The sequence below is a fragment of the Entelurus aequoreus genome, linkage group LG10, assembly GCF_033978785.1.
Source record: "Entelurus aequoreus isolate RoL-2023_Sb linkage group LG10, RoL_Eaeq_v1.1, whole genome shotgun sequence".
NCBI classification, from domain to species: domain Eukaryota; kingdom Metazoa; phylum Chordata; class Actinopteri; order Syngnathiformes; family Syngnathidae; genus Entelurus; species Entelurus aequoreus.
Genome location: NC_084740.1, coordinates 46492535 through 46512794, shown reverse-complemented (window position 1 = coordinate 46512794; position 20260 = coordinate 46492535). Strand labels below are relative to the sequence as shown.

General features: G+C 38.3%; 1 protein-coding gene across 1 annotated transcript in view; it reads right to left on the bottom strand.

Annotated features, from left to right (window-relative positions):
* Positions 1-1421: 1421 nt before the first annotated feature.
* Positions 1422-20260, bottom strand: part of LOC133658695 (SR-related and CTD-associated factor 4-like) — a 63846-nt gene continuing 45007 nt past the window's right edge. The window contains exons 17-18 of the mRNA XM_062061013.1: positions 2034-2688; positions 1422-1974 (exon numbers count right to left, since the gene is read on the bottom strand). Coding sequence (XP_061916997.1) covers positions 1667-1974; positions 2034-2688 — 963 coding nt within the window. The 3' untranslated portion in view covers positions 1422-1666. The remainder of the gene's footprint in view (positions 1975-2033; positions 2689-20260) is intronic.

Sequence of the window (20260 nt, the reverse complement as noted above, 5' to 3'; positions counted from 1 at the left end):
GGTCTTTATTGTCATTGCACAAGTACAACCAAATTTTGTTTTCAGCACAAACCCGTTGAAGATTAGACAAACAAACGGCAGAGGTAGGGCTGTGAATCTTTGGGTGTCCCACGATTCCATTCGATATCGATTCTTGGGGTCACGATTCAATTCGAAATCAATTTTTTTTCAATTCAACACGATTCTCGATTGAAAAGGATTGTCTATTCATTGAATACATAGATTTCAGCAGGATCTACCCCAGTCTGCTGACATGCAAGCAGAGTAGTAGATTTTTGTAAAAAGCTTTTATAATTGTAAAGGACAATGTTTTATCAACTGATTGCAATAATGTACATTTGTTTGAACTATTAAATGAAGCAAAAATATGACTTATTTTATCTTTGTGAAAATATTGGACACAGTGTGTTGTCAAGCTTATGAGATGCGATGCAAGTGTAAGCCACTGTGACACTATTGTTCTTTTTTATAAATGTCTAATGATAATGTCAATGAGGGATTTTTAATCACTGCTATGTTGAAATTGTAACTAATATTGATACTGTTGTTGATAATATTCATTTTTGTTTCACTACTTTTGGTTTGTTCTGTGTGGTGTTTGTGTCTCCTCTCAATTGCTCTGTTTATTGCACTTCTGAGTGTTGCTGGCTCGGCTTTGCTTTTGGAATTGGATTGCATTGTTATGGTATTGCTGTGTATTGTTTTGTTGGATTGATTCATTTAAAAAAAATAAAAAAATTTTTACAAATAAATGATAAATGATAATGATAATGTACATTATATGTATATGATATAAATTTAAAAAACTTTTTTTTTTTTAAATCGATTTTTTTAAAAATGAGAATCGATTCTGAATCGCACAACATAAAAATCGCGATTCGAATTCGAATCGATTTTTTCCCACACCCCTAGTAAATAATGTATATTATTATTACTCTCTAGGGTAAATACTGTATATTCTTATTACTCTCTTCAAGGTAAATAATGTATATTATTACTCTCCAGGGTAAATACTGTATATTCTTATTACTCTCTTCAAGGTAAATAATGTATATTATTATTACTCTATTCAAGGTAAATAATGTATATTATTATTACCCTCTTCAAGGTAATGTATATTATTATTACTCTCCAAGGTAAATACTGTATATTAATATTACTCTCTTCAAGGTAAATAATGTATATTATTATTACTCTCCAGGGTAAATACTGTATATCATTATTACTCTCCAATGTAAATACTGTATATTAGTATTACTCTCTTCAAGGTAAATGTATATTATTACTCTCCAGGGTAAATACTGTACATTAGTATTACTCTAAGGTATACATTATCATATACATATAATGTACATTATTATGTAATAATGTACATTATTTAAGGTATGTTGAAGTTTTTTTTGCAACAAAATAGTAAAAAAACCAGCAAAAGTTTGGACATAAGTTGTTTAATGACAGCAACTGCTGGCAGGTGTCGCCCTCTAGTGGCGGACAAGAAAAGCTGTGATCTTGGACTAAAAAGTTGAAATCAGCACAAGATGATTCCTTTCCACTGCTTTGACAAAAATATACAAAAAGATATCAAAGGTGGCGAGCATGTACAATATTTACAGCCTGGGGGGGGGGGCATCACTAAAAAAAAGTTGGCTGTACAAACAAAAGGTTTCTACCAGCCGCCTCTTGGGAAGCGAACGGGGCCCCTGAAAGGCGGCCTTCCTCGGAAGGGGCCCTCCGGCGGCCCCATGAAGGGCGGCCGGGGAAGGACGGGGCCGCGAGGGGGGAAGGGCAGGCGCATCCTGAACCGGGGGAAGGTGGGTCCCCCGGGCATCATTTGGGGGGGAAGGAAGCGGGGAGGGGGGCGATGGTAAGGGCCGGGCGGCAGGTTCATCACCGCGGGCTCTGGGGAGCCCAGCTCGGGGTCCGCAGGTTTTCCCAGGCCAGGGTCAGAGGTCATGTCTGCTATGGGTTTGAAGCCTGGGAGACAAAGGAAGCATTAAAAGTAAGACAAAGTTGTTTTATTTTGAAGATCTCACCTGGTGCTGCGCTACGTGGCTTGAAGTCCGGCAGGAGAGGGCCGCCCAGGGGGGGAATGGACACAGTTGAAGGGACAGGGACAGGACCCCTCATTCGGGGCATGGACACAGGGACAGGACCCCCCATTCGGGGCATGGGCCCAGGGACAGGACCCCCCATTCGGGGCATGGACCCAGGGACAGGACCCTCCAGTGGGGACATGGACACAGTTGAAGGGACAGGTCCAGGACCCCCTAATGGGGACATGGACACAGGGGGAGTGACAGGACCCCCCAGTGGGGGCATGGACCCAGGGACAGGACCCCTCATTGGGGGCATGGACACAGTTGAAGGGACAGGGACAGGACCCCCCATTCGGGGCATGGATCCAGGGAAAGGACCCCTCATTCGGGGCATGGACCCAGGGACAAGACCCCCCGGTGGGGGCATGGACACAGTTGAAGGGACAGGACCCCCTGGTGGGGGCATGGACACAGTTGAAGGGACAGGGCCAGGACCCCCTAATGGGGGCATGGACACAGGCGGAGTGACATGACCCCCCATTGGGAGCATGGACCCGGTGACAGGACCCCCCATGGTGTGCATGGACCCGGGGGACATCATGGCTGGAGACATAAAGGCTGGGGGGCTCCTGATGGACCCCATGGCTGGCCCCTGGAAGACAAAGACAATGTGTCAATCAAAGGAGTGATGGGACGTGTGTTTAGTTGGGATGAGATAGAAATCATCCCAACAGGAAGTGTCAACAGGAAGTGGCGACAACGTCCTGACGCAGGCCACAAGGAAACATGCAGAGGGGATTACTGTGTGTGTGTGTGTGTGTGTGTGTGTGTGTCTTCACATCAATACTACTATACATGGTTACCTCCAATACGATACTGACATTGATCCGATACCATATGAGCAGGAGTCATGTATTATTGTTGTAAAAGGTTTGATGAAGTGCAAAGAGTCCAACAGACAACAATAGTAGGTATGGAAAACACAAACCTAAAAAAAGCTCATCATGCAGTAAGTTGAATGATGCGGACACCTTTGTTCCTGGATACTTTCTAATACTGCCTTGGAGACTTTGTGTGTGTAAGTAATATGTAACTATAATTACTTGGTACTTATTTATTATGACTAATTTCACCTGTTATTGTTCAACGATTATTACCTATGTCTAGCTTGTGTGTTATTGTGTGCTTAGCTGCTGTGTAGCTGCTAGCTCCTAGTAGCCTATAGCCTAGCATGTCTACCTTTTGGAAATGACTTTAGTCAAATAGAAGACATTTAGATGTTAACTGTCCAGCTTTGCACAAGTACACACGTTGCTTGTATCGCACATGGTATCACACAAGTAAACACGCTGCAGGACTGCTTGTATCGCACATGATATCACACACAAGTAAACTTGCTGCAGGACTGCTTGTATCACACATGATATCACACGCAAGTAAACACACTGCAGGACTGCTTGTATCACATATGATATCGCACACAAGTAAACACACAGCAGGAATGCTTGTATCGCACATGATATCCCACACAAATAAACACTGTGCAGGAAGTGCTTGTATTGCACATGATATCACACAAAAGCAAACCAAAACAGGACTGCTTGTATCACACATGATATCACACGCAAGTAAACACACTGCTTGTATCACACATGATATCACACGCAAGTAAACACGCTGCAGGACTGCTTGTATCGCACATAATATCACACACAAGTAAACACACTGCTTGTATCACACATGATATCGCACGCAAGTAAACACACTGCTTGTATCACACATGATATCACACGCAGGTAAACACGCTGCAGGACTGCTTGTATCGCACATAATATCACACACAAGTAAACACACTGCTTGTATCACACATGATATCGCACACAAATAAACACTGTGCTGGACTGCTTGTATCGCACATGATATCACACACAAGTAAACACTCAGCAGGACTGCTTGTATCGCACATGATATCACACACAAGTAAACACTCTAGAGGACTGTTTGTATCACACATGATATCACACACAAGTAAACACTCTGCAGGACTGCTTGTATCGCACATGATATCACACACAAGTAAACACTCTAGAGGACTGTTTGTATCACACATGATATCACACACAAGTAAACACTCTGCAGGACTGCTTGTATCACACATGATATCACACACAAATAAACACTCTGCAGGACTGATTGTATCACATGATATCACACATAAGTAAAGCTGCTGCAAGACTGTTTGTATCGCACACGATATCGCACACAAGTAAACATGCTGTGAGGACAGCTTGTATCACACATGATATCACACACAAATAAACACTGTGCAGGACTGATTGTATCACATGATATCACACATAAGTAAAGCTGCTGCAGGACTGTTTGTATCGCACATGATCTCGCACACAAGTAAACGCGCTGTGAGGACAGCTTGTATCACACATGATATCACACATAAGGTAAATGGTTTTCATCACACGTGTCCTATGTAATGATATCACTGACTTGGTGATATCACACAGAAATGTTAAAAAACACAAAAGTGATGATAGACTTTTGTGTTTTGATTGTGGCTTTTTTCCAGAGAGTTTGGCCAAATTGCAAAATGTTGAAGATGACAGAAAGTGAAAGTGATGTTATTGCATCTAGCAGCCAATGGCAGAGAAAAAGACTTCAATAAATGAAGTAAGTCAGTCATACATTTAAAAAGAGGGAACATCTATTGCAGCAATAGAAGTGAAGAACATGTGTTGTGTCATGTTGACGCTCATAAATACTGGGCTTCCTGAATGCAACTTAACTGTGTTGTGTCATGTTGATGCTCATAAATACTGGGGTTCCTGAATGCAACTTAACTGTGTTGTGTCATGTTGATGCTCATAAATACTGGGGTTCCTGAATGCAACTTAACTGTGTTGTGTCATGTTGATGCTCATAAATACTGGGCTTCCTGAATGCAACTTAACTGTCATTGGTACATAATCAGGAAGTAATGTTGTTATTGTGGGCATGTTTATGTCAGCAATCATGTTAAACTTGTATAATATAATATAATACTATATTACTTACAGTATAATATGTGTACAATATCACTACTACTTCAATACTTACAATATAATACTTGTACAATATCACTACTACTATATTATTTACAATATAATACTTGTACAATATCACTACTACTATATTATTTACAATATAATACTTGTACAATATCACTACTACTATATTATTTACAATATAATACTTGTACAATATCACTACTACTATATTATTTACAATATAATACTTGTACAATATCACTACTACTATATTATTTACAATATAATACTTGTACAATATCAATACTACTATATTATTTACAATATAATACTTGTACAATATCAATACTACTATATTATTTACAATATAATACTTGTACAATATCACTACTACAAACCCTGTTTCCATATGAGTTGGGAAATGGTGTTAGATGTAAATATAAACGGAATACAATGATTTGCAAATCCTTTTCAAGCCATATTCAGTTGAATATGCTACAAAGACAACATATTTGATGTTCAAACTCATAAACATTTTATTTGTGCAAATAATCATTAACTTTAGAATTTGATGGCAGCAACACGTGACAAAGAAGTTGGGAAAGGTGGCAATAAATACTGATAAAGTTGAGGAATGCTCATCAAACACTTATTTGGAACATCCCACAGGTGAACAGGCTAATTGGGAACAGGTGGGTGCCATGATTGGGTATAAAAGTAGATTCCATGAAATGCTCAGTCATTCACAAACAAGGATGGGGCGAGGGTCACCACTTTGTCAACAAATGCCTGAGCAAATTGTTGAACAGTTTAAGAACAACCTTTCTCAAGCAGCTATTGCAAGGAATTTAGGGATTTCAACATCTACGCTCCGTAATATCATCAAAGGGTTCAGAGAATGTGGAGAAATCACTGCACGTAAGCAGCTAAGCCCGTGACCTTCCATCCCTCAGGCTGTACTGCATCAACAAGCCACATCAGTGTGTAAAGGATATCACCACATGGGCTCAGCAACACTTCAGAAACCCACTGTCAGTAACTACAGTTGGTCGCTACATCTGTAAGTGGAAGTTATATAAGCTATATCACAACACATATGTAGTGTACTATATCACAACATATATGTAGTGTACTATATCACAACACATATGTAGTGTACTATATCACAACACACATGTAGTGTACTATATCACAACACATATGTAGTGTACTATATCACAACACATATGTAGTGTACTATATCACAACACATATGTAGTGTACTATATCAGAGTGGTCAAGTGGTCAGCCAGAAGCTTGTGGATGGCTACCAAAAGCGCCTTATTGCAGGTCAACTTGCCAAGGAAGCAAATATTAACATTGCTGTATGTATACTTTTGACCCTCACATTTTCAGTAGACCCATAATATTTCATAAAAGAAGCAAACTTCATGAATGTTTTTGTGAGCAACAAGTATGTGCTCCAATCACTACATCACACAAAAATAACAAATGATTGGAAACTGAAGACAGCCATGACATGATGTTCTTTACAAGTGGATGTACACTTTTGACCCCCACTGTATATACATTCATATACATACTATATACACATACATACATAGATATACATATATATACATACACATATATACATATATATATACATACATATATATACATACATATATATATATATATATATACATATATATATATATACAGTATATATATACACATATATATACATATATATAAATACAGTATACGTATGTATATATAAATACGTATATATATATATATATACATATATATATATACAGTATACGTATGTATATATAAATATGTATATATATATATATATATATATATATATAGTATACGTATGTATATATAAATACGTATATATATATATATATATAGTATATGTATGTATATATAAATACGTATATATATATATAGTATATGTATGTATATATATATATAGTATATGTATGTATATATAAATACATTATATATATATATATATATATATATATATATATATATATATATATATATATATATATATATATATATATATATATATATATACATATATATATACACACACACACATATATGTGAACCCTTTGGGATTACTTGGATTTCTGCATAAATTGGTGCTAAAATGTCTTGTGCTCTTCATCAAAGTCACAACAATAAACAAACATTCTGATTCGACTAATACCCACCAAAAGGTTTTCATTTTTGTATTGAACACAACATGTAAACATTGACAGTGCAGGGTGGAAGAAGTAAGTGAACCCTTGGATTTACTTAGTGGTTGACCCTCCTTGGGCAGCAACAACCTCAACCAAAGGTTTCCTGTAGTCGCAGATCAGACCTGCACAACGGTCAGGAGGACCTTTGGACCATTCCTCTTCACAAAAGTGCTTCAGTGCAGCAATATTCTCAATCGGGGTTGAGGTCAGGACTCTCTGAATGAGCCACACGTATTTTCTCCTGTTGAAGGTTTACTTCTATGATTGGGGTCATTACCTAGCCTCTGTTGAGCTTCAGTTGGTGGACAGATGGTCTTAGCCTCTGTTGAGCTTCAGTTGGTGGACAGATGGTCCTAGCCTCTGTTGAGCTTCAGTTGGTGGACAGATGGTCCTAGCCTCTGTTGAGCTTCAGTTGGTGGACAGATGGTCCTAAGTTTTCCTGCAAAATGTCTTGGTGAACTTGGGAATTCATTTTTGCATGGATGAAAGCAATCCGTGCAGGACAATCCAAGATGCCATCTCCACCATATTTCACACTTGGTGTGCCTTTTTCCCTCCACACAGTGTTGGGTGTTCTTTCCAAACAACTCCATTTTGGTTCCATGTGTCCACAGAACATTTTGCCAGTAGTGCTGTGGAACATCCAGGTGTTCTTTTACAAACTTCAAATGTGCAGCAATGGGTTTTTTTTTTGGACAGCATTGGCTTCCTCCCATTAACTTTATTCGTGTTCAATGTTTGACGTGTTATAGATTGGTCATCAATGATGTCAGCATGTGCCAGATATTTCTGTAGGTCTTAAGCTGACAGTCTAGGATTCTTCTTCACCTCACAGTCGTCTTTACAGGTTGGAGCACGACTAGGGAGAGTAGAAACAGTGCTGAACTTTCTCTATTTGTAGATCATCAAGGCTTGTACAGATACTTTTGTAACCCTTTCCAGATTGAAGTTAGTTAACAATTCTTGATTGTGGATCTTCTGTGAGCTCATGGTTCACACCAGGCCATGCTTGTGGAGAACTTATCACAGGTGTGTGCTTTTTATAGAGCAGGGCAGCTTAAAGCAACACATGTGATCTGGTCACATTGGTTAGACTCCATGTTGTCTGAGTCCTGGCTCCAGTCAGCTCTTGGAGAAGTCATTAGGGGTTCACATACCTTTTCCACCCTGCAGTGTCAATGTTTACATGATGTGTCCAAAAAAAAGATGAACACCTATCTTCTTCTTTTTTGCTGTTTTAGTTTGATCAGAATGTTTTTGTCCACTGTTGTGACTTTGATTAAGATCAAAACACATTTGATCACCAATTTATGCAGAAATCTAAGTAATCCCAAAGGGTTCACATACTCAGGCAGGTGATTTGAACTTAATGAAGAAGACTGAAAATAGTCAGAGGGCCGCATGTTTTATAGCCAAGTTCATTCTCTTCCACTCCCTCTCCACTTCTAACTGTTCCAAATGCAAAAATCATAAAGAGTACAATGTTTATTAAATTAGCTAACATCCTTTATCTGAATAGCCATTTGTGATTTATAGCATGAAATAACAAATATCAAAATGTTAGCTACTGTAAAACAGCAATGAAAATGAAATATAGCATTTTGACAGGCTATACAGCAGGGGTCACCAACGCGGTGCCCGCAGGCACCAGGTAGCCCTCAAGGACCAGATGAGTAGCCCGCTGGCCTGTTCTAAAAATAGCTCAAATAGCAGCACTTACCAGTGAGCTGCCTCTATTTTTTAAATTTTATTTATTTACTAGCAAGCTGGTCTCGCTTTGCTCGACATTTTTAATTCTAAGAGAGACAAAACTCAAATAGAATTTGAAAATCCAAGAAAATATTTTAAAGACTTGGTCTTCACTAACTGACAAAGAAACAGATAACAGATTTGGTGTCCAATTCAAAGTGTGACATGATTTATTTAAACATTTGAGAGTTGACTTTTGTATTTTACATGAGTTATTATTTGTACAAACATGGTGCAAAGTAATTCATGATTTGTTAAAAAATGTTAGTGGCTAGCTAGTTAAAATGGGATATTGTGATTTCTCAAGACTGTCTTAGAAGTGATCATTTGAAAATGTTAAATTTGAAAAATGTGCACTTAGAGAAAATATAAAAATAAAGTGTTGCATATTGATATTTATCTGTTTCTATATATATTTGTGAGAAATCATTAAGATGATCAGTGTTTCCACAAAGATAAATATCATTAATTATTAATAATAACATAGAGTTAAAGGCAATTTATTTAAGTGTGTATCAAACTGGTAGCCCTTCGCATTAATCAGTACCCAAGAAGTAGCTCTTGGTTTCAAAAAGGTTGGTGACCCCTGGGCTATACTGTAGCAAAAGTGTGTTGTTAAATGTGTATTCCACGTCTTCTGTGTTGATTTGGGCTTACATGGTGAACAAGTCACATGAATGTTTTATCCAGACGCATACATTTGTCCAAATGTAGCCAAGTAGACGCAATGTGGGTTTTTCTGAACATCGTCTACATGGCTAAAAGAAACATCTAAGGAAGACAATTCCTCTGCCATCTTCCACTAGTTGTTTTTATTATTTCCCTTTCTGGTTCCATGACCCACCCTATCTTGCCTCGGACTGGCCTGTCCGTAATGCTTTGCCCTCATCTTAACCAATGGTGAGTCATCATAGTAAACAACCAACCAATCATGGATGTTCTTCTACGTAAACCAACCAATCATCATTGATGTTCCCCGTGTAGTTTGTCCCCCGTCGTTGGAGTTGCTTCGCTACGGAGCTTCCATTTTTAAATTAATCTTTTTTATTGAAAATACGTCATTTTTACCACTGGATAATCAAAAACCACACTCATTACGGGAAAACTGTAGTTGTTGGCAGCTATGGTAAAGAGACGGATCAAGATTTTAACAAAGGTCGGAAAAAAACGAAAAATATTTTTACAGAGATAAAAAATGACGGATTTCCAACTAAAGACGGAAAAATCCCATGCCTTTCTTGCCACAAATACAAGGTTGAAACAACATACTGTTTGACAACGTTTATTCAATGTCAGGTTGATTTGACATTGAAATTTGGTCATTTCCCAACCAACATCGTGGATCCAACGTTAGACACCGACGTTGTCTTGATTTACAAACACATATATTTTGCAACGTTGTTCAGAAGTCATGTTGTATAATCAACCTATCAATGTCTTGTGCCTGCTGGGTTGCAGCTAACAAATTCACACTGAACAATCAAGTAAGTCAAGTCAAATTCTATTATTGCGGATTAAAAAAAATAGTCCAATTGTACCCTAATGAAATATCTACAGTTTAATAAAGTAAATAGTCAAAAATGTATTTACTTTTGTTCAAGTTCTTTGCTGACTTGTTGCGACCTATTAAATATATATTTTTAATAACCTGACTGCACTGTATGTACACAAACAAAAAGTGATCAATTAAATCAGGGTTTCTGTATCTTTCTAAAGCATACAATTACCAACACTGTAAGCATTTGACAATGAATAGTTGAAAAGTGTACATTAGCTGTGGCCACATTAGGCACTAATTGTATAGAACTAGAACATGCTATCTGTGCCTTGGACCTCTGGCTGGGGGGTCGCCGTACTGCTGCCGAGTGTCTGAATCCGTGAGTTTTAGGTGTAACTGTACAAAATGAGCTACGGTGCTAGCCTAAAATGTTAGCATACGCACATTAAAATGCTAACACTTAGCATGTGTGCTAACAGTTAACATGTCTCACATTTCAAGTAACACAGCTGTAAGCTGCGGAAATATGGAAAAAAAGTGTAAAATGAGTTGAAAAAGTTAGCATGCTATCTTGCAAGTAACCCTTTCAAACATTATTCATCAATACTGTAGTATTGTGTACCATTGAATGATCCTATACAGGTAAACATAAAAACAAAATGCTCTCTAAATCTCTTGTAGCAATTTTCCCCCCGGTTTGTTTTGTTGCCATTGTGTGACATTTAAGGCTTTTTATGCCATTCAGGCCTTCAATTGTGCAGAATTCCTTTCATTACTTTTAATGCCCTGTGGAAAGCCTGTTCATTTAAAACTTGAAAATAAAAGATGGGATTTCTACTTCAATAATCTTTGCATCTAAAATGGTTTCTTTTTCCTTCCTTTAAAGAAGTGAGAAGAAGTTGATTAGGAACATGCTGAGAGCAGATGTCCATGGGGGGTCTTACCAGAGGGTCTCATCAGCAGCAGCTCCAGGTTAATCCCACAAGCCGGCCGTCTGGTCTTTGATCGACACCGCCGATGGCTCGACTCGCGCGTCACTTTCACTCGATTGTACTTTTAAATTGTCGCTGGCGGAGGCGAGGAAGCTGCATCACAAACTCCCCACCACTTCTAAGATCTCTTGGCTAATTGCAAGATTGACACTCACCTTGGTTAGCATGATGTTCTTCACCTGAGAGCTTCAACTAAATACTAAGTACCTAAACTTGTCCTATTATTCTGTTCTTAGCCAACAATTTCCCACATATTTTACGTCTTTTTTGTATTCCGCCTGGATAATGAGTGTGCCGGTACCTTGATAGCAATATGTGTAGAAATCAGACATTACTTTGTAGTCAGGTCTCAAGTCAACTTGAAGACTTTTCAAGACCATGACGATCACAATTTAAAGGCCTACTGAAAGCCACTACTAGCGACCACGCAGTCTGATAGTTTATATATCAATGATGAAATCTTAACATTGCAACACATGCCAATACGGCCGGGTTAACTTATAAAGTGACATTTTAAATTTCCCGGGAAACTTCCGCTTGAAAAGGTCTATGTATGATGACGTATGCGTGTGATGTCAATGGTTGAAGCGGAAGTATTGGGACACCATTGTATCCAATACAAACAGCTCTGTTTTCATCGCAAAATTCCACAGTATTCTGGACATCTGTGTTGGTGAATCTTTTGCAATTTGTTTAATGAACAATGAAGACTGCAAAGAAGAAAGCTGTAGGTGGGTTCGGTGTATTAGCGGCTGGCTGCAGCAACACAACCAGGAGGACTTTGACTTGGATAGCAGACGCGCTATCCGACGCTAGCCGCTGACCGCATCGATGATCGGGTGAAGTCTTTCGTCGCGCCGTCGATCGCTGGAACGCAGGTGAGCACGGGTGTTGATGAGCAGATGAGGGCTGGCGTAGGTGGATAGCTAATGTTTTTAGCATAGCTCTGTCGAGGTCCCGTAGCTAAGTTAGCTTCAATGGCGTCGTTAGCAACAGCATTGCTAGGCTTCGCCAGGTTGGACAGCATTAACCGTGTGGTTACAGGTCCAGGATTTGGTAGTATTGTTGATCTTCTGTCTATCCTTCCAGTCAGGGGCTTATTTCTTTTTGTTTCTATTTGCAGTTAAGCACAATGCTATCACGTTAGCTAAAGTGCTTCGCCGATGTATTGTCGTGGAGATAAAAGTCACTGTGAATGTCCATTTCGTGTTCTGGACTCTCATTTTCAAGAGGATATAGTATCCAAGGTGGTTTAAAATACAAATCCGTGATCCACAATAGAAAAAGGAGAAAGTGTGGAATCCAATGAGCCAGCTTGTACCTAAGTTACGGTCAGAGCGAAAAAAGATACGTCCTGCACTGCACTCTAGTCCTTCACTCTCATGTTCCTCATTCACAAATCTTTCATCCTGGCTCAAATTAATGGGTTAATCGTCGCTTTCTCTGTCTGAATCGCTCTCGCTGCTGGTGTAAACAATGTGCAGATGTGAGGCGCTCCACAACCTGTGACGTCACGCTACTTCCGGTACAGGCAAGGCTTTTTTTATCAGCGAGCAAAAGTTGCGAACTTTATCGTCGATGTTCTCTACTAAATCCTTTCAGCAAAAATATGGCAATATCGCCAAATGATCAAGTATGACACATAGAATGGATCTGCTATCCCCGTTTAAATAAGAACATTTCATTTCAGTAGGCCTTTAAAACTCATTTTACATAGAAATGAAAAAAAGGTAGAAAGACACGAAGGGAAATAGTTTCAGTTCATTTCCGATGAGAGGGAACAAAATGCAAAACAATGTGGGGAGCACTTTGATACATTGTGTGTGCTAAAACACATCCAATGTAGCTTTTGTGATATTCATAAGCACAAAAGGCCACTGGGCCACACCATAGTTTAGCATTTCCTTTAAGGAAATTGCAAATGCAACAGTGAGTGAGTATCAATGATTATTTAATGTTAACTAAAATGACTTATTAGGTGACCTGCAACATTCATAAAGTTATTAATAAGTCTGCCCCCCCATCTGCTTATTGTTTTTTAACTACTGATTACATTTATATATTGTTGCATTTAAAGTGATTGTAATGTTGGTCATTAGGAGCGTAGTGTTGTCCCGATACCAATATTTTGGTACCGGTACCAGTACCAAAATGTATTTCAATACTTTGATACTTTTCTAAATAAAAGAGGACCACAAAAAATGGCATTATTGGCTTTATTTGCACAAAAAGTTTTAGGGTACATGAAACATATGTTTATTATTGTCATTTAGTCCTTAAATAAAATAGTGACAACTTGTCTTTTAGTAGTAAGAAAACAAACAAAGACTCCTAATTAGTCTGCTGATGTATGCAGTAACATATTGTGTCATTTATACACCTATTATATTGTACACATTATGATGGACAAACTGTAAAAATGGATTATTAATCTACTTGTTCAATTACTGTTAATATCTGCTTATTTTCTCTTTTAACATGTTCTATCTACACTTCTGTTCAAATGTAATAGTCACTTATTCTTCTCTTGTTTGATACTTGACATTAGTTTTGGATGATACCACACATTTAGGTATGGATCCGATACCAAGTAGTTACGGGATCATACATTGGTCATATTCAAAGTTTTCATGTGTCCAGGGACGTATTTACTGACTTCATTAACATGAATTTAAAAAAAGATTTAGTGATGATATCAATGCAACCATAGTAGTATCGACTAGATACGCTCGTGTACTTGGTATCATTACAGTGGATGTTAGCTTGCTGTTAGCAGTTAGCTATTGTATCCTCCTACAGCGGACGTGGGCAAGTTAAGGGCCGGGGGCCACATGCGGCCCGTTAAGCTTTTCAATCTGGCCCGCTGGACATTCCCAAATATTATTTTTAGATCTTTAAGATGTAAAGTGTAGCTGCCGTCATGTTTTCTAATTACCGTAAGTCTTGAACTAAACAAAGTATTTCAATGGTTGGAGTCTGCATGATATACGAGTTACTATGGTAATGTAATGAGTTACTGTGGTAATGTAATGAGTTACTGTGGTAATGTAATGAGTTACTATAGTAATGTAATGAGTTACTATGGTAATGTAATGAGTTACTGTGGTAATGTAATGAGTTACTGTGGTAATGTAAAGAGTTACTGTGGTAATGTAATGAGTTACTATAGTAATGTAAGTGACAGCAGCTCAGACAAGGCACCAAGCAGTGTTTCCACAGAGTGTCAGCCTGAAATGTGGGTGTCAGGGACAGACACAGAAGGAGATTTTTACAACAAAGTTCTAAAGCTTAGGTGATATATCAGATTGTAGGTGGGGTTTTTTTTACTCTTCACGTTCATATTTCGCTGTTTTTTTCCATTTTGCTTGATTGTAAAATATGGTGGATGGAGAGGGGGTGTGATGTTCATATGTTGTTAATATTCAGTGTTTTATCCTTCATAGTTAATATTGTAAATCCCACATTCTTTATTTTCATGTACATTCTGGGTGTCTCATTCAGTAAAAACATTTAAAATTCCATTCCGTTTTTTTTAAGGCGGCCCGTCATAACGTTTATAGCTTTCAATCAGACATTATTGTGAGGTTTTGAATTAGTGTTCCTACAAATAGACATACCAGCCCCCAGACACATTTTTTCCTCAAAATAATTGCCCAGGCCTGTCCTACGGTGCGTAGTGAAGCATGTTTAGCTATTCCTCGTCCTCCAGTGATAATGATACCTGTAAAAAACGTACTTTATTTGTCGCCATGAAGGCCAGGATTAGTGATTTAGAAGTAGCTAAAACACTGTGGATGGATGTTAGCTGCATAATCTATATCTGCTGTACACATTTACTTAGAAAAGAGAAGTGATAGATACTTATTTTTTTATTTGTAACGATTCCTGATCGATTAAAAAAAAATCTAAAACCCTTTTTTTTTTGTAATTTGTCTTGTCCAGCCACTCAAATCATATAGTTGATGTAGATGATCTAGATCTGCTGTACACATTTACTTGATTTCTCTTGCTGCCTTATTTGTTTGAATTCATTAAATGTCTGGGTAGTTTCATTCAACAAAAATGATGTAGATACCTCCATTATGGAGGTATGTCGTTAATCATAGAACTGACCACCAATGTCATTTTTAAAAAGTATTGAATTTGAATCGAGAATCAATTCTGAATGGAATCTTTACCCTCAAGAAGCGAATTGTGTGTTGCCCAAAGATAAGAGAGGTAATTACTATTCATTGTCAATAGTGTTATTTCTAGTAGTATTTTCTTTGCTTCATTTGTAGTGCAATAATGTTCATGGTCATGTCTGTTATCAACTTCAATAACGGCTTCTGTATAATAAATGGAGTCATATTTGTATATATCCTATTTGTTGATGTTTTTAGTTGTATCTTTTCTTCTTTCCATCCCCTCCTGCTGTGCCAAACACAACATCTATCCAGTTATTCATGTCAGGCACTTCTCTTTGCTAAAGTACATGTGTACAGCAGATATAGATCATCTACATCAACAATATGATTATGACAGGACATGTAATACATATTTGGGGGGGAAAAGTGCAAAGTTGAATGAAAACTGCACTTTTTGTGTTTGATTGGCCCATAATGCATGATTGTTATGAGAGGTTTTGTGTGCATTTTAGACACGTGAGAAACTGGCTAACAATGCAGGTGATTAGGATTCATCTAGTCCACCAATAAACTGTGTTTTGTGTGCATTTTAGACACGTGACAAACTGGCTAACAATGCAGGTGATTAGGATTCATCTAGTCCACCAATAAAGTTTTATACAGTATACATGTTATAAACATATAGTGTCACATAACAGGCACATTCAACATGTAAAACGTATATTTTAGGCATTCAAACTTATATGCGTGCATTATTTTTCTTTTATTTCATGACTATTTTATAGTATTAATAGGGTCATTAACCTGTTTCAATGTTATTTATATATTTATTTAAAGCGTTTACAATATCTTTAAACTTTATCAATCATTTTTCAACTAGGTTAATTTGTGAAATGTTTTCACCTACCTGTTTTTTTTTCCAGGTTTGGAAATGCAACATAATAAATGTCAATCTTAAAATGAGGTTATTATGATTATCGTCTACACATGTAAACAATTCCTTGTGGTCTACATCAGGGTTCCCCAATCTTTTTTCCACCAGGGACCGCTTTAATGAATGCATTATTTTCACACACCGGCTTTCTATGCGTGGCAGATAAAAACAGCAAAAAAAATGAGCATGAAAGATTAGCCTTTGGCTACAATGTGGCACATTAACATTTTATATGTCCATTAATGTGCACGGTCTCATGTTCTATACACAAAGGAGTTGTAATATACATTTATTAATAATCTTATTGCTGTGTTAAGTGGGACAGGCCAAAGTTAAAGGAGCCAAATGTAATGACTGCATGTCAAGTCATCATTAAAGCATTAATAAATCATGTTCTTTTCCAGTACCTCTATAACTGATAATGCTAGGTCAGCCGGGATATGCTCATTTCAAATTTAGATTTACAGCCCCAAAATCTTATTGTTTTCATTTCGAAGTCCGGCCCTCCACCATTCCACCAATTAGAAATCTGGTTACGCACCGCCATCTTCGTCTAGCTACTGCCACTGGTAAAGTTACTAAACATGTCACACCTTAGTACATCTAAAAGTTACCATTCTCAACTTATTCATGACAAAGCCAGGAACAAAACCAGGATTTGTATTGGGGATGCCTTTGAAAGATGGAGACCATTTTTTTCATCTGACGCCAAACTTGCCAATTTCTTCCTTGATAGGTAAGTCAGTCATTTATGTTTTCTTATTACTTGCAATAAATGGAAATGGACATTTTGTAAGTCAACTATATTGTCCAATACAGTCTATGATCTTGTCTAACAAAGCTAGTATGTTCCTGAAACCAATGCTAAGCATGCTAGCCCGGTCAATGACACATGGACATACAGGCTAACGGGGGAAATATATGGTAGTTAGCATGTATGACATACATGCTGACAGTGTAAAATATATTTTGGACAAATAAAAGCTATGTGGATATGGATATGCTGATAACGCTGAGGAAATGGGTTCTGACATTAATGATAAAATAATTCCGCATTGGTGTTTGCATATCGTGGACTACATGTACCAAGTTATATGGCAATCTGAAACATTTGAAACAGCAGTCTTTGGTCAAATGTCTCCTCTTTAGTTACATTAGGCTGCTAAGCATGCTCTACTTATTTTCACCAGTATAACCATTGCTAGCGTTGGCTGTAGTTGCTTTTAGTCTTTGTTTTCTGATAGTACTGACAATAACTGTATGATTTGTTGTGATATTGACATACTTTTTCCTGAAAATAGTCTCATTACTGTGTAAAATGTGTTGGTTAGAGATTTGTTATTGACAAGACGCTTGTCTATTCTGTTGTGGTCCCAGACCTCAACCCCTAGTTAGAGGCAGTGGAAGTTTGGAGTAGCCCAGTCCATCCAGCTGGATTCGGCTGCGTATCTGGCAACCTCAATCAGGGAGGGAGGGAGGGGACTACAGAATTTTGACCGTGATTGCAGTACCATTTCTGGCCACAATATTACATATGGCTCCTTTAAGTCGGAGAAAATGCGGTAGTTTATAATTTAATGTTTCTGTGCGGCCCGGTAGCAAATGCGTCACGGACCGATACCAGTCCCCGGACCGATGGTTGGGGACCACTGGGCTACATAACACGTAATGGTGCTTCTTTGTTGCAGAGATGATGTTTTACCGACCATCTTCAAGCCGCTTTCTGACCTTCTCTTCAGGATGCGCAGTTTTATTTACGTGCCTCCACTTCTACTGCGTCAGCCATGTTGTACTTTTCAGCGCTTCTCTATGTGGTTTACTGCCAGATAAAGTCAGAACTGTACACTATTTTTTTTTCTTAGAAATGGCAACAGCAGAGGATGACAAAGTCTGCCCCACAACAAGAAGATAGAGAAAAAGAAGTAACTTGTTGGCTACATCAGACTACAACCTAACAAAATTGGCGGACTCGCGCAAAGCTCTCGACCTTATATGGAAATATCCGCTGACGTAACGCAGGCAAAATATGTCACTAAAGTCTCAAAATCCAAACGTGTCGTTTGTAGCAAGTTTGGAAGAAGGCCAGATTGTTTTATAAATAACTCCGCCATGCCTCTATTTGCGGGACTTAGACAGAACCTTAAGAGGTACTAACTGGTAAGAAGAGTTGCTTCAGCAAAATAAGCACAACCAGTATTGCTAGTTTAAGCATGACAGAAGAAGAACATAACAAAACAGTCACTTACAATGTCCGCTCTCACCGGGATGCCGTCTGATGGGATGGCTGCATCTTTCGGCACCAGACTTGTGCTCTCCTTGAGCTGGTAAATTCCAGAGTAGTCCTCGGGTCAAAAAATTGTGAGAGCAACTGAGCGTCTTGCTGAGTCTCCCGAGCGACGCTGTTGGGGAGTTGAGTACCAGTATCCACTGCGTCAGTCGGTCTGGACTTTTAGAATGTCAAAGTCCACCAACTTCTCGACTTGGTGCCACAGCCTGGACTATACAGGTGAGAGGTATGACTTATGGACTATACAGGTGAGAGGTATGACTTATGGACTATACAGGTGAGAGGTATGACTTATAACCTAGCATCAACTTTTCCTGTTTACACTGCACAACAAATCTTGATGTTTTTTTGCCCTCAAGGGATATTACGCTTTTAAAAGTGCTTAAAATCAGACCTTTTCGCATCAAATTTGGGCCTAAACAGGTGCTAATCTGATTTTTTTTTAATCTAATGGGAAATACGAGCGGAATGCAACCTAACTGCAACTTTTATTGGGCGAGCACGATCACTTACCTTTTTGCAACTCTCTTCTTCCTCCTCCCGCAGTTGTTTTCCACCATCCGCCTACTTCCTCTCCCTAATCCAATAACACGCTGATCTTTGGCTACCATGCTTTCTCCTGTCGTAGCCACTTCCTGGTTCATTTACGCATGTCCAAGTAAGTTCCCAAACGCTGATTTAGACATGAATAATCACGGGTATCGCCAGCGACGAGTTAACTTTTCATCTACAACAGCCAAAAGCAGTGAAGTTGTCAGGTTGTGTAAATGGTAAATAAAAAGAGAATACAACAAATCCTTTTCAACTTATATTCAATTGAATAGACTGCAAAGACAAGATATTTCATGTTCACACTGAGAAACTGCATTTGTTTTTGCAAATAATCATGAACTTAGAATTGAATGGCAGCAACACATTGCAAAAAAGGCATTTTTACCAGTGTGTTACATGGCCTTTCCTTTTAACAAGACTCAGTAAAGGTTTGGGAACTGAGGAGACACATTTTTGAAGTGGGATTATTTCCCATTCTTGTTTGATGTACAGTTTAAGTTGTTCAACAGTCTCCCTTCTCATATTTTAGCCTTCATATTGCACCACACATTTTCAATGGGAGACAGGTCTGGACTAAAGCCAGGCCAGTCTAGTACCACACTCATTTACTATGAAGACACGCTGTTGTAACACGTTGCTTCAAAAGCTGTATGTACCTTTCAGCATTAATGGTGCCTTCACAAATGTGTAAATTACCCATGTCTTGGGCACTAATACACCCCCATACCATCACAGATACTAGCTTTACAACTTTGAACCTAAAACAGTCCGGATTCCTCTTTGTTCATTCACAGTTTCCAA